The sequence below is a fragment of the Lethenteron reissneri genome, chromosome 7 (genome assembly GCF_015708825.2).
Source record: "Lethenteron reissneri isolate LAM-NWPU_2019-01 chromosome 7, ASM1570882v1, whole genome shotgun sequence".
Classification (NCBI taxonomy): Eukaryota; Metazoa; Chordata; class Hyperoartia; order Petromyzontiformes; family Petromyzontidae; genus Lethenteron; species Lethenteron reissneri.
This window is the reverse complement of record NC_083785.1, coordinates 13,235,592-13,250,322: the sequence shown is the minus strand read 5'-3', so window position 1 is coordinate 13,250,322 and position 14,731 is coordinate 13,235,592. Positions and strand designations below refer to the sequence as shown.

Genomic DNA, 14,731 nt, shown 5'->3' with positions numbered 1-14,731 from the left:
AGGACTTTTGCAAACTTTTCTTGGTATAACCATGCCCAATACGGTTATAAAGTGTTTAGTCATTCTCCCTTTATCTACAGGTGACATAGAGTTGTTGTGAGCAATCTATGGGTTTTTGCAGGTTTTTGGTATTGATATTACAGTTAATTTATAATTCACTATTTAATTACTCTTTGGTTCTTTCGGTAAAGTCACGTATAAAGAAAATAAATTAAATAATAGAATACGACGTTTTTCACTATTTAATTATTACGTTATAACCCATTTAAAAAAAACAATCATGAACAGACAAACATACATACCCTGTGTTATATATTAACTCTCATTCGTTATTTTAAAAAAAAGAATGCTTCATCAACATCCATGATTTATCCACTGCTGGATTAATGCCTATTCACATTAGTACCATCCCTGGTGATCTTGCTGAGCCATAATCCGTCACTCCTGCACGAGAGCTGATCTCTTCACTCCAACTCCCCACGTTAGTGGTTGTTCTTTCACGCACGTTTCATTGCTTGGCTGCTTGTCTTTCACAAGTCAGAGATGTTAACTACATCGCCTGGTATGCAGGAAGTCGTGGGTTCGATCCCGACCCTGAGGCTATATATTGAGTTTCCATGTTCTTTCTCCACGTGGTCATGTGTATTTTTCTCCGGGTCCTGGTTTTTCCCCTCGACATTTAAAAACATGCATGTAGAGTATTTGGCTGCTATACATTGCCACATGAAACTTCTCATTTTTAAATCCTTTATATTAAGTTCACTTGCTTGCTTGCTTGCGCGCTTACGACCGTGCAAATCTTTCCGTCGTTTTTTAACCCACTTCCCGTGATTCAATCGAGCTGACATTTTGCACACAGACTCGTTGTGCGTGACAATTTATTTTCGTGAAATTTTTTTCCCAAAATTTTCCACTTTTTAGGATTTTTTTTTTCATATTTCATTTAAAATACCAATGTGATAAAAATGAAACTCTTACTCAAGAAAAACAGAAATGAATAATAAAATAAAACCGATGCCACGCATATAAAGGATTTATAGTGAAAAACTTTGTTTTTACGGGTTAATTTTTTAGCCAGGTCGCTTCTGACAAGGGGCTATATAGCTCAGTGGGCCTTACCTGATAACTTGAAACATTGTTTCATTGTGTTAGTGTTTTAGTTTAGTTTATCCATAAACCATTATTCTCTCTCAAGACGTGTTTTGCTAAAGTTTACTTAATACAAATGTACTTATATAATGAGTGTTTATACATGTGGGAGCAAACTGGAACACCTGGAGAAAACCCCAAATGTGCGAGGGGCTTATAACATATCCGTACAGATGGAAACAGATGGTGATTAGTACATTTTCTGTACTGCCTTCTACTGGTGATCCAGGGTATGGCACCTCGATGCCCACGGGAAGGGAGTTTCGCACCATTTGTGCGAAACACCAACCCTTGCCTCCACAATGCTGGATTACAGGCATTTGCCACCACTGCCCAGCATTTACTTTGCATACCAGTTCATATATATCTAACTTATGTATGTTCTATAAATTAAAATGTTCTTCTTTCTGCCTCTCCATGCTTGTTTGTGTACTCACATTTTTATTCCAATTTCTTCGTGGTTTTCCATAATTTCTGATCCATATGGAGTATATATGATGCTTAAATGACTCGAAATTTATTGATAACTAGATGTAATATCAAATAATGCGCCATTTGCAAATGTGTATACCTTTACAAACATTAGTGCTCGGTGGCTGTTTCCACATTCAGTGTCTCACAACTTTTAAAATAAATATCTTGAAAGGTCAGGTGTAATGACCAAAATAAGCATGTTTTTGTCCAGTATAAATATCTTAAATAGGAGTGTCGGTTTAGAAAATGCAACAAGTTACTTCGACTGTATATATATAATTATTCAGATGTATTTTTGTACGTATGTAATAACACGCATTTGCATCAGAACAAAGATTGTAAACATTTTCTTTAATTAAATGTTTCTTTCAGATCTCAAGTTCAGTTGGGGCTATACCAAGCACATCGATTAAGGTTAGTGTCTCGGCCTTGCTGTGCGCTGCATTGCACCACTATCCGAGTAGTTAACCTCGCATTCAATAAACTTTCAGATCCAGGGTGAACATCCGACTTCGATGCATATAATGAATAGAACAAGGTAAAACTGATGAAAAACACAGCACAAAATACAACATCTATTATTACTTGCAATATCAATACAATGAATGAATACTGGAGCATCATAACATTGTCTTAAATAACATTATTCTCAACAATAGGTACAACAAGAGAATAAGCTACTGTGTTAAATAAGGTCACTTTGTGTAATCACCATACTGCAGCCTAAATGTATCGCGCTGCATATAACACTGACCTGTGGATGAGATACTTCTTCATCCATGCTCTCAAGATCGCATTAAAGTTACATGGGCACAAGTCTGGCTCGACTTATCCAACTACAAGTAACTTCACAATAATGCAAGTGGCAGGCTTCGTTGCTAACTAGGCCTTATATCTATCATAACAATTTAACAGAATTATAAAGGCATTTACAGCATTATGACTGCAATTCTAGCATTATAACAGCATTCCCAGTATTATAAAAAGAAAATAATCGATCTTACAGACAATGCTTCTTAAAGTCCCACAATGAACAGATGCACCTGTCTTCACTGAGACGCTATTTGTGCCTCCATTTTGTACTCTGTGTAATGGCTGACACAACTGCCTCGTGGCTTAGAGCAGGGGTCCCCAACCCCCGGGCCGCGGACCGGTATCGGTCCGTGGCCTGTTAGGGACCGGGCCGCACAGCAGTTCAAGTTCAAGTTCATTTATTAGGTATAGCCCTGTGAGCCATTCGGCTCTTGAATCGGGTGCAAGCGCAACAAACAAAAAACAAAAACATGAACAAAAAACATCTTAAAGTGAATATGTGACTAAGTGCAAACAGAAAATCCAAGAAAAGACAGCAAAATATTGCAGAAAAAAACACCGTACACCAACGCTGTGTGCAAAAATCCCAGTGGGATGCAAGTCAAACAACAACAACCACAAGACAACTTAGATTAAGGCCATCAGTCTAACTCTGTACTACAACAAACACACATGGCCAAACCAATACACTTTTCAAAATCACCAAAATAAAGCCATGAAAGCAATGAAAAAGCAATCATAGGAACTGTGATGGAATTTTCAATTAAATGGCATAAACAACATGTACTACCAAAACCCTGGAGGTGAGCGGTGAGTCCGCGCGTGGCCCGCCCATGATTTTATTTACCACGTCTGTCCGCGCCTCTTTCCCGCACTGCGCACTTGTCTCAGCCACAGTTTTGGTAAGCCCACAAGCTGCTAACCCCTAGTAGCCACAATCAGTAAAGAACAAACGTCGCTGGAGAGCTTCTTTGAAAAGCGGGAAAGACCCAATGATGAACCCCCCCCCCCCGGTCCGTGAAAAAAATTGTCTTCCACGAAACTGGTCCCTGGTGCCAAAAAGGTTGGGGACCAATGGCTTAGAGAATCTTAAATCGTAACTTCCTGGTCAAGTGACCAAACTCAACACCATATCAGGAAGTTCCCGTGTAAACACCCCCCCATATCTGCAGTGGGGCAGAACAGTTAGTAATACTTATATTTTGATTTAAAGCTTTCGTGACTGCAGGGATTCATATTCTTATTTCTTTCGGTAAAGTCACGTAGAAGGGAAATAATAAAATAATACAGTTATAAAACAATACAAATTCTCACGACGTTTCGACTGCAACACAAGCAATCGTCATCAGATGTGAAATCCGCAACTTTTTTCAAATTTTCTTGCTGTGGATTTCACACCGGATGATGATTGCTTGTGTTGCAGTCGAAACGTCGTGAGAATTTTTTTGTTTTATATTTGTATTATTTTATTATTTCCCTTCTAGGTGACTTTACCGAAAGAACCAAGAATAATAATTATATTATTGTGTAAAGTTATAATTGTGTATTTATATACAGTAGTTGTGTCATAACACTCCCATAATGATCACTGAAATGCAGCACCTCTTGACAAGCATGATAATATATGTTCTACTTATTCTTGTCATTTATTGTATATTTACTGTCTATAGAAATAATAGTTATATCACAATGTATATTGCTGTCATGCTTTTGATATAATGTGTCGAGGACATCTTTAATCATCCTCTGATAATAATTATTAAGGCTAGTTATAACAGTAAGAAATATTTGTTTTACCCTTTTCTTAATTGTAATAATAAAATAATCATATGCAGCCATTGGCAATTTATTATCAGATGGTGAAAGACTGAAGACAATTTACTATAAGTTCGTGAAAGACACAGGACTGGTTTTAATATCACTGACCACTGATGTTAGCTATGGCTTGGAATGAAATTCAGGATGACAGGTTCATAGTGGCATGCGTGTAACCTAAATTTCCTTCAGAAATTTCCATCGTAAAATATAGATATCTTGGAACAATGGGCTGTCATGTGTTTACGAATAAATATGCATAAGGAACATTGTGCAGTGTTTCACCTCCTATAACATGCTTGTTGTAGGGATTGCCTGGGCCTGTTGGGCCTGTTGGGCCTGCTGGGCCTGTTGGGCCCAAGGGAGAGCGAGGACTGCCAGGTATCAGCGGGCCCTCTGTAAGTATCAACCAAACTGGGTGGATTGACACAAATACAGGAGTAATTATGGAGCGTTTACATTTGTAGGTGTGGCTCCTAAGGTCTCAAAATGACCCCAGAGAAATTGGCTGTCTCAAAAGTATATGGTCCCTTTATTAGTCTAAAAAGGACCTATGATAGTATATATGTCCTAAATAAGTATATGTTTTGCCAATTGGACCAGTGTTAAACGATGGACGCGATGTAAATCTCTGGGTCCTGTGTACTTCGATAACCCATGTTTTAGCCATACGTCCAATATAAATAAATTTTCCTGGCTAAGTCTATGGGTCTAATCCAAGATTAGTTTATGGATTCAATATTAGTCATTGAGTCCTATATTGGTCTATAATACCTATGTAAGTCAATGGTCCAACATTGGTTGTATGGAACCCCTCTAAGTTTATGTATCCATGTAAGTATATGATGAAATTGTTAGTCTAAGGGACATAACATTCTGAGTGGAGTCTAAGTCTATGGGTACAATGTATCTTAATCGACCATACACAAACCTTTGGCTCCAGCGTTGGTCTTAGTGTCCATTGTAATTCTTGGAAAATACATAAACTTAATACATTTTCATCTCTGAAATATTACTGTGATAACTATACATTATAACTGTGATAATACATTATTACCACATTGATGTGATAAGAACTTCCACACAAGCCTATTAATTACATACGGACAGCGGTAATCATAAAGCAGTCACAGAGAAATTATGCTATTTCCTGATTAAGCAATGGCTTGAATGGTGAAAAAATACTGGTATAAAAATAATACAAGGTGAGTACACTGTTTGAGCAGGATGCATATGCATTTAGCATCACAGAAGTTACAAAACCAATTGACTGCAATAACAAGATGCTCTAGCTGGAGAGTTGGGCTGGGCAGTAGTAATTATTTTGCAAGGGTCTCCAGCACAAGCTCCAGCTTTTCAGTCACCAGTGTGTGGTTGCTGGAGAATGTTATCGTTGTGTAATGGGTTCAATTTAGGCGCACACACTTCTTGGGAGGCAACACTCATTTATTAATGAACACAACTGTTACTCAACAGTTACTCTTACTCTACACATAGGGTGGTGACCACCCACCTACCCTAGCTAACTTGTCTCTTAGCTACTCCAGTGTGACCCAGCCAGGTGGCTGCTGGCGGTCCGCTCACTGTAGGCCTTCTCTTCTTGGCATCTTCACGTGGGGGCCTGGGTCCCCCTGGACCCCCGGCCCCCCTGGGATACGGTCACGTGTCCAGCACCGGCCCTAACGACGTTCCCGCCTCCAGCCGGAATGACGTCATGTGTGTGTGTAGACCCACATGGTAGTAACGCTCCCGGCACAGTGACGTCATACGTGTGCACACAGTAATGATACCACAATCATTACAGTTGCAAGAGCTTGGGCAGCTCTGCGAGTGTGTGACCTCGTCAGTGCACCAATCAGGAGGATTTCTCCACAAACCTGGCTGTCGCCTGATGAAGCTAGTTGCAATTCCCTTCGAAACGTCGTACTCAGAATTTAAATGTTGTGGCTTTGCTCTCCAACACACAGGTGTGCTGTACTAGTAACGAATCGGCATGTTCTGTTTACGTGACAAACCTTACTAGTTGGCTGTGTCAGGTGGTGGCGAGTTTAATGACCCATTTATATATTTACGCAATCTAACCCAAAAAAACTTGTATAATGCATGATATTGGTTGCGAAAGCCTACGTGTGAAACTGTATGTAGCCAACCATGCAAATTGGAGGTGTGAGGGATGGACAAAAACCTAAACACAAACATCAGTTTTAAAGAAATGAGTTTTCAATATTGCTTTAAAAGTGCATAAAATAAGTAAATGGTTTTAGACACACATTAAACTAAATGCACGACTGCTTTCTCAGCATGGATGAATAGTCAGTTTGTCTGGGTACCTCCCCCTTATAAAGAAACGTGGAGATTTCGATTTAAAGCTTTCGTGACTGCAGGGATTCATCTTGTTGGTTATTTCGGTTAAGTCACGTAGAAGGGAAATAATAAAATAATAAAAATTAAACATAATAAAATAAAAATTCTCACGACGTTTCGGCCACAACACAAGCAGCCGTCCTCAGGTGAAGAAACAGCTGTCGGAAAGACAGCGTTCTAATGAGCAGAGCTGTCGAAAAGACACATTGGGACGCTGTCTTTCCGACAGCTCTGTTTCTTCACCTGAGGACGGCTGCTTGTGTTGTGGCCGAAACGTCGTGAGAATTTTTATTTTATTATGTTTTATTTTTATAATTTTATTATTTCCCTTCTACGTGACTTAACCGAAAGAACCAAGAAGATGAAACGTGGAGATATTATATATCTCTATATTAGAGTCTTAATTGATTCATACAATATGTCGAAGTAAACATCTACTTCATTATTACAGTAATGAGTATCCATTTATTAAAAGTAGCTAAAATGCACTTCTGAATTCACAAAATTCCCGGTACTGCTTATTAAAATGTACACATTGCAAGGCCACACAATACATATTCCAAAATAATAATATACACAGTGTGGCACTGGGCTGCATTTCCTCCATGCGGAGCCATGAAGTGGCCTCGTGTTGCGCTGTGCATTAATGCAATATTGACCCTTCACCTCTGCGACTTTTGAATGTGACTCGCGTCGAAGGCAATCGATCACGCACGTGACCTCCAGTCTGCGTCGGGGTGCACCGGTGACCCCACGAAGATGGAGGAATGAGCCTTTTGGCCTCACACACTCCACCTCCTGGCAGCACTTGTTAAAAAATAGCTGCTTGTAATATTACACGTGAGAAGAAACCACAGCATTAACTGAGCCATGGTATTAACTGATATATTGTTCGCGTTAATGGATATGCTAATTTACCCTTAATTTGTTTGGAATGTCTTATTGCCTTGCTGTGCTGTAGTATAAACAAGGGGAACCCTGGCCATTGCTTTAAATTTGTTTTTGCGTATTAATATTGGGGTAACGCTTATATCTCAGCCATGAGAATGGAACATAAATACACCACCCTATCTTCAACACTCACTTAAGACCAGCGCATAGTTTCATGATGGCTAAACATGATTTAATAAATTAATTTTAGAATTATTGCCATTGGACTGTGGCAACTTTCTATCTCAGTTAATAAGAGACTCCATAGTACTCTTGAATCCCACCCATAAATAACAGGATTGATTTTGGTAGTTATAAACGAACAGGAAAGGGCTTTGTACAACAATTTCAAATTTAGATATGTATTTTATCACCGTTGTGGGACAAAATTATGAGAAACAGAAAGAAAGGAACACATGGATTAGGAGGCACATGTAAGTTGATGGCATCTTTTTTTTACTTTAGAAAAGTCAATGGGGACTCGTACTCTTGATATACACCACTCCATGGATAGGCATGGGTTAAATACCATGCTCCCGATCGTTGCCCCCTACGTGAGTAGGGCAGGCAGTCCAACCTCCTTCCCTTTCTCCTGTCCCGTGAACACCTGGCCTCGGGCTTGTCGTCCGCGGAACATCAGTACCCCCCCCTCCCCTTACACCTCGTGCTCTGTACCCGGCTCTTGCTCAATGAAAAAAGAAAATAAAGTAAATGGGCTTGGGCAGGACACGACACTAAATGGGATGATGGACAGTGGTCGAGAGTAGCAACGGAGTGGCAGCCAAAGGAGGGAACATCAAATCAGCCCACGAGCAGTTGGTAGATGGGCTGTTGCATCGTGGCACCATGAGAAAAAATTATGGCTTATGGAGGCCTTCATCCAACAGTGAATTGATCATGGCTGAAACTGCTGCTGATGATTATGATGATTCGAATTTTCTCACCACGGTGCGACTGATCGTAACCAACCTTTGATCGCATGTGTGTGTGTGCATATAGAGTGCACGTGTGTCATTTACTGTTTGCTTCGGCTGTGTGTGCAGGGAATACCTGGGACGAAGGGACTCAAGGGTCAGAAAGGAGACCCTGGGCTGGGCTCAGGCTCAAAGGGCGTGAGTGATTTAGAAGCCACTTTGTAACCGTCTGCCGTTCCATCATGAAATATTACACCACTCATTTATTCACATCGTTATGAACATATCTTTTGTTATGATTTGTATCTACGGTTATGATTTGTATACCAGTTTGCCTGGGAACATAACACCAAATTCAACAAATGGAGTGGCATTTGAACGCTTGTGATATGCATTTTATGAGAGCAAAGTAAAAATTGTGAGATTTTATGTTTTATTTTTCATCCGAGAATGTGGTTCTTGTTCATCCGAGAATGTGGCCTAGCATTTACGGTGCTTATTTCTTTCTAGCATTTACAATACTGGTGCATGATGAGGCCCATTCGAAATAACACAATGGATAGGTGCTAATTACTCAATTGGGATTACACGTAGGAATATCGTGAAATCGAGTCTTGAGACTCAGAAGGGCTTTCCTGGATGAACAAGCATAAATAATAAATAATAATGCAATGTTGGAGGTTGGGGGTGCGGGCACAGGCAGATTTTCCAGGGCGAGCAGCGGAGGGGTGGAGATGAAATGCCGTGAGCCCTCAAACTAAAACTATTTTTGTTATTTTACCAGGTAAGACCAACTGAGCTATATCGCCCTTTTTCAGACGCGACCTGGCCACAAATGACAGCTCAACGAAGTGGCATTATCATGTGGAAATTCAGAGCAACCAGATACCCTAAACATGTAATGTTGATTCTAAATGTGGAGGGAAAAACCAGAGGACCCAGAGAAAAACCCACATGACATCAGGGAAAGAGACATGGATACCCCAAATATACAGCAGGCGTCGGGGTCAGAATCGACCACACGACCTCCTACATACCAGGCGAGGAAATTAACATATCAATATTGCTAGATGTAAATTAGAATAATTTATTTTAAGGTTTTAACTATAGATTGACACCCACCGACATCATCATCATCAACCATGATCTCTCCACTGCTGGATGAAAGTCTCGCAGGTTGAAGATACCTAGCATATCTATTGGTATATCAAAACACACTGGCACAATAATAACGCCTCATGTCTTTGACTTATGCATTTCTCCCCATCCGGGTGGCATCATCCGCTCGATCTCCGCTCATTCACGTGCAGAGGCTGACCTGTGAGCGAATGCAGGCCCGGTCACGTGTGCTTATTAGTGTGGTTGTGCGGCCCCCATTGTGTGTCCAGGGCCTGCCTGGACCTCCTGGTCGCACCGGACCAATAGGTCCTCCTGGACCTCCTGGACCTCCAGGTGCCCCCGTGTTATTCAGCTCAGTAAGAGGCTCCTACTTGATTCACACCTGACCACATTGTGCGATCACTTGTATGGCAATACCTGAGTAGGTCATTCGTTCAAGACAACGACAGCGACACCTTGACTTTTGTCCACTTGGCTTTCTTCGCTTCGCTCTTTCGGCCGTTTTTAATTGTAATCACATTTCAAATTTCACGACGTTCACGCCACGCACCATCTTTTTCGTTCAGTCTTTGAATAAAAGTCGTTCAGTGAGCATCTCTTGTGTATTTGAATTTATTCATATATTATTAATACTGTACTTATTTCTGTGATTATATTGTAAACAATTCGTAGTTATTTTTGTGATAACAGTATAATACTACAGTAATTACTTACGCAAGACAAAATATTTCAAGGTGCCATTTTGTTTATTAATTTAGTTTTGTTTATTTATTTATTTTTGTTTATTTATTCTTATGTTTCTTTTATTTCTGTTTATTTAGGTTTCGCACGCATGTGTTACATATTTACTGTAGTTATTTGCATGTACGTTTTTAAATTTACTGTAGTTATTTGCATGCACGTTTTTCGCCGGCCAAAATTAATTTGCAAGCTAAATAAAGGCTCCGCTTTGACATTCGTTCATTTTTGATATTCGTCCACGCTCTGGTCCCTAACCAGACGAAAGTGCAAGGTATTCCTGTATTGCCTTTTGCGAATACGCAAATAACTATTTGCCATGATCACAGATGATTTTGCACTATAATTTAATTGTGATCACCAGCAGGTTTGAATTCATAAGCCAGGAATGAGTAATTTTCATTGATAACGCCTGCACTCAACAAAAGCTCATTCACCAAGCTATCACTACACACAAGTGTACAATGCATACTGTATTACATCTCATTAGTGTGGAAGGTATTGTGCTGTAAAATCCACATTCCTACCTGTGTTTGTTCTTGCTAAATTGTTCATATGTTTGCTTTATACTCTATTGTTTCAAAAGATGGAGCAGGAAACCTCAAAGGACTCTGATATGGGTAAGTTTCACTTAATTTAATGACTGCACGTTACATCTCAGTCATCTTCCTGTTATTGGCTGCAAGAGCCCTCCATACACTGCATGCAACATTTATTGGAATTAAGCACAAGTACACATGTGCGTAGCTTTGTACTGATAAGTACAATTTCTTTGTTTTTTTTCAGAATTGACAAGAAACACACGCAGCTGTCCATGTGATAAAGTAAGTCATTTATCATGAACCGCGGCGGCAGTCATTCTGTACCCGCTGCTGAATGTGTATTTTTAGACTGCGCTTGAGCAGCTTTGTGTTGAGTGGTGTAGAAAGTGCAGGCTGATAATATTTTACCACCATCATCTTGAATGTTGCCTTAACATTTTCAGGTAAAAATGAGGCCAATGTTTCAGGCATCGGTCCTACAGAGCAGAGTATTTTATTGTAAAGTGTTTTTTCAAAAACTATCTTAAAACATTTGCGACTATGCAAAGTTGATTTGCATTGGATTTTCTCAAATGTATCCATTGATTTCTAAAATAAGAATTTAACAGTGATGTATCCGCTAAACTGCCACTGTAGGTGTGCCATCACACGCCCAATGCTTTTGTGGCTGCGCATTCTCACTACCGTTCACTTCAACAACTACAAGGCAATGCAACTGCCCCTTACCAGCTCATATTATTGTGCCCAGAAACGTCTGAGAGTAAGAGGTAGCTTTAGGGGAAAGCCTATTGTAAATAGTAGATCTAACCTCTATGTAAATATTAAACACTAGCCTTTTGCCCGTCCAAGGACGGGTGTATTGCAGTAAATCTGAAACTTGCAAGCGAAAAGCAGATCGCGACGTGATTTTCATTGCATTAATTCGTGTGCAGTTTGTAAGGGCGCGGTGACACGGACTTATTTCATTTTAAGGTGATAATCCCTTGTTCATCATGACGTCCTTTTTACTTTGATGTCTCAACAGCGTTACGGAGAACACGTGACGTGAGGGTTCTGCCTTTGTAGTGAGGGTTGTAAGTTGACGCCGAGGAGGGGGGAGGAGACGCCTCGGCCCCCCATGTGGAGTGACGTCACCCGCTAATTATTATGAATGGAGGGGGGTGTCCATTTGGAGGACGTCACCTTATCATGATTATCAATGACGGGGGAGGGTGCTCCATGTGGAGTGACGTCACCTGCTCATGATTATTAATAAAGGGGGGGGGGGGGGTCCATGTAGAGAATGTGACCTGTTCATGATTATTAATGAGGGGTGGGGAGGGTGTCCATTTGGACGACGTCACCTGCTCATGAATATTAATTAGGGTGGCTGGTCGATGTGGAGTGACGTCACGAGCGTTAAGGACTGACCATTCTTGGATGATTATAGTCGGTATTGTACGTAAAATATAGATTTTTAGGGGGAGATAGTCGGGTTACTCAGGGGTTAGAACGTTAGGCTGAGATGCTGCACACAAAAAAATCCCATCATATAGAATTTGGTCTTGTCCTCAATTTGGCTGAATTCCAGCTCTGAGAATGGAAATATCACTAGACTGTCATGGCAACAAACATTACTATCACATGGCAAAGTGAGTACGAAAGTTCTGCCGCTACTGTGCGGACCAGAGGTCAGTGAAGGGATCTCAGAGGTTGTTCTATAATATCCATTCTTGTGGGTCATTGTCTAACATGACATGATACCGATAGGGATAATAAGTATAACCCGTAAAAACAAAGTTTTTCACTATAAATCCTTTATATGCGTGGCGGCTAGAGTCCTCTCGTCCTCTGGCTTGAGATGGCTGCCACCTATGGGTCAGATGATTGCATTGCACCATTAAGCAATTGGTAATTAAATATAATATGTTTGTCCTAAAAAGTGTAAAATTTAGGAAAACATTTTTCACGAACATTAATTGTCACGCACAACGAGTCTGTGTGGAAAAATGTCAGCTCGATTGGATCACGGGAAGTGGGCTAAAAAACGACCGAAAGATTTGTACGGTCCTAAGCAAGCAAGCGAACTTAATATAAAGGATTTAAAAATGGGTGAAATTTTTAAACAAAAATATAACATTTTCAAATCAAATGTCTGATTGCACAAAACCACTCAAGTGAAAATATCCCTTACTTTACAACTAATCTAGATTGTAATCTAAGGGTTGATATCACCTAAGATGCTTTATAAAAAATACCACAGGAGAGGAGGCAGCCGACCCTCCCTGCTCCCTCTCACCTGCGCTGACCTTCGCCCGCTCATGTTGTGCCCGTTGTACGCAGGGGGAGAAGGGAGACCCCGGCAGGATGGGCTTGAAAGGGGAGCCAGGGGAGGAACACGGCTCCTATGTAGCGGGCCCCAGGGGTGAGCCGGGAATGCCAGGTCTTCAGGGAGCTACAGGCCGTATGGGGCCCGTGGTGAGCACACTTTTCACACATGACACACATTGTTATCGCTCATATTTTACTATCTCTCTTTAACAAAAAAAGTGATTTACGTCCATTTTTTATATGATAGTCCCACAGTGGAATGGGTATGACGCTGGACTTGCAATTCAGAGATCGCCGGTTCAATCTCCCCGGCGCAGCAGTTGAACGAATTGTGCAAGTTTCTTAAATCATCTCGGCCTCTGTCAACCCAGTAGTGTTCGTATAGATTGTGGCGAATTAAACCTATTCCAAGATATCTGGCCAGTGTGGGAAAGTAGACCGCAAACCCTCCAGAGGGGACCCTCTAACACTCCATCGAGTGGACACCACTTGTGGTCTGTAGTGGTGACAAACAAGTAATTGCAGAAATTAATAAAAGTAAAATAAAAATCACGACGTTTCGGAGGCAACACAAGCCTCCGTCTTCAGGTGGAACCGTCACAGCACAATAGCTGTTGCCTCCGAAACGTCGTGATTTTTATTTTATTTTTATTTTACTTTTATTAATTTTATTTTTTTACCTACGTGACTTTACCGAAAAAACCTAAGAATATGAATCCTTGCAGTCACGAAAGTTTCAAATCTAGAAGTAATTGCAGGTCTGTGCCTTTGCCGAGAGCATCAAAAACAGAAGGCACAATAAACAAGTCAATCCAAGAACCCGAGTTGAGGCCTTGGCAATAAATCAACTGAATGTGGAAACTGTGAAAATAAATTAAAGGAGAACTTTAAAGGGAAGGGGAAGAGGGATATACAAAACCAAACAATCTGCATCTATCAGTCTACCTACATCAATGCAGTTATAGATATCAACAGATGGAAACCAAATCTAGTTTATAATTATGGTTATAATCAATGGTTATAATTCTGAAGCCTATCAGCATCATTATAGACATTGTGAAAAACAGTCCCCTCACAAATCAAGCTCATGACAGCACTACTCAATTCTTCCAATTACAAAGTATATAAATTTGTGTTGAAATCTTAAATATTTGATTAAATCTTAACCTTCTTCTTGGTTCTTTCGGTAAAGTCACGTAGAAGGGAAGTAATAAAATAATAAAAATAAAACATAATAAAACAATTCTCACGACGTTTCGGCCACAACGCAAGCAGCCGTCCTCAGGTGAAAACCAGGTCCGTCGAGGCGACAGAGTCTGACTCTGTCGCCTCGACGGACCTCTGTCGCCTCGACGGACCTGGTTTTCACCTGAGGACGGCTGCTTGCGTTGTGGCCGAAACGTCGTGAGAATTGTTTTATAATGTTTTATTTTTATTATTTTATTACTTCCCTTCTACGTGACTTTACCGAAAGAACCAAGAAGATGAATCCCTGCAGTCACGAAAGCTTTAAATCGAAATTTAAATCTTAACCTTTTAAGAGGTGGTCTGGTGGCTCAGGGG

General features: G+C 40.5%; 1 protein-coding gene across 1 annotated transcript in view; it reads left to right on the top strand.

Annotated features, from left to right (window-relative positions):
* The window catches only part of LOC133358326 (collagen alpha-1(XV) chain-like), a 51,287-nt gene that overhangs the window by 24,363 nt on the left and 12,193 nt on the right, over positions 1 to 14,731 (top strand). Inside the window, 7 exon segments of the mRNA XM_061576596.1 lie at positions 1,996 to 2,037; positions 4,560 to 4,649; positions 8,589 to 8,657; positions 9,848 to 9,934; positions 10,903 to 10,936; positions 11,103 to 11,140; positions 13,181 to 13,315. Of these exon segments, the coding sequence (XP_061432580.1) occupies positions 1,996 to 2,037; positions 4,560 to 4,649; positions 8,589 to 8,657; positions 9,848 to 9,934; positions 10,903 to 10,936; positions 11,103 to 11,140; positions 13,181 to 13,315 (495 nt within the window).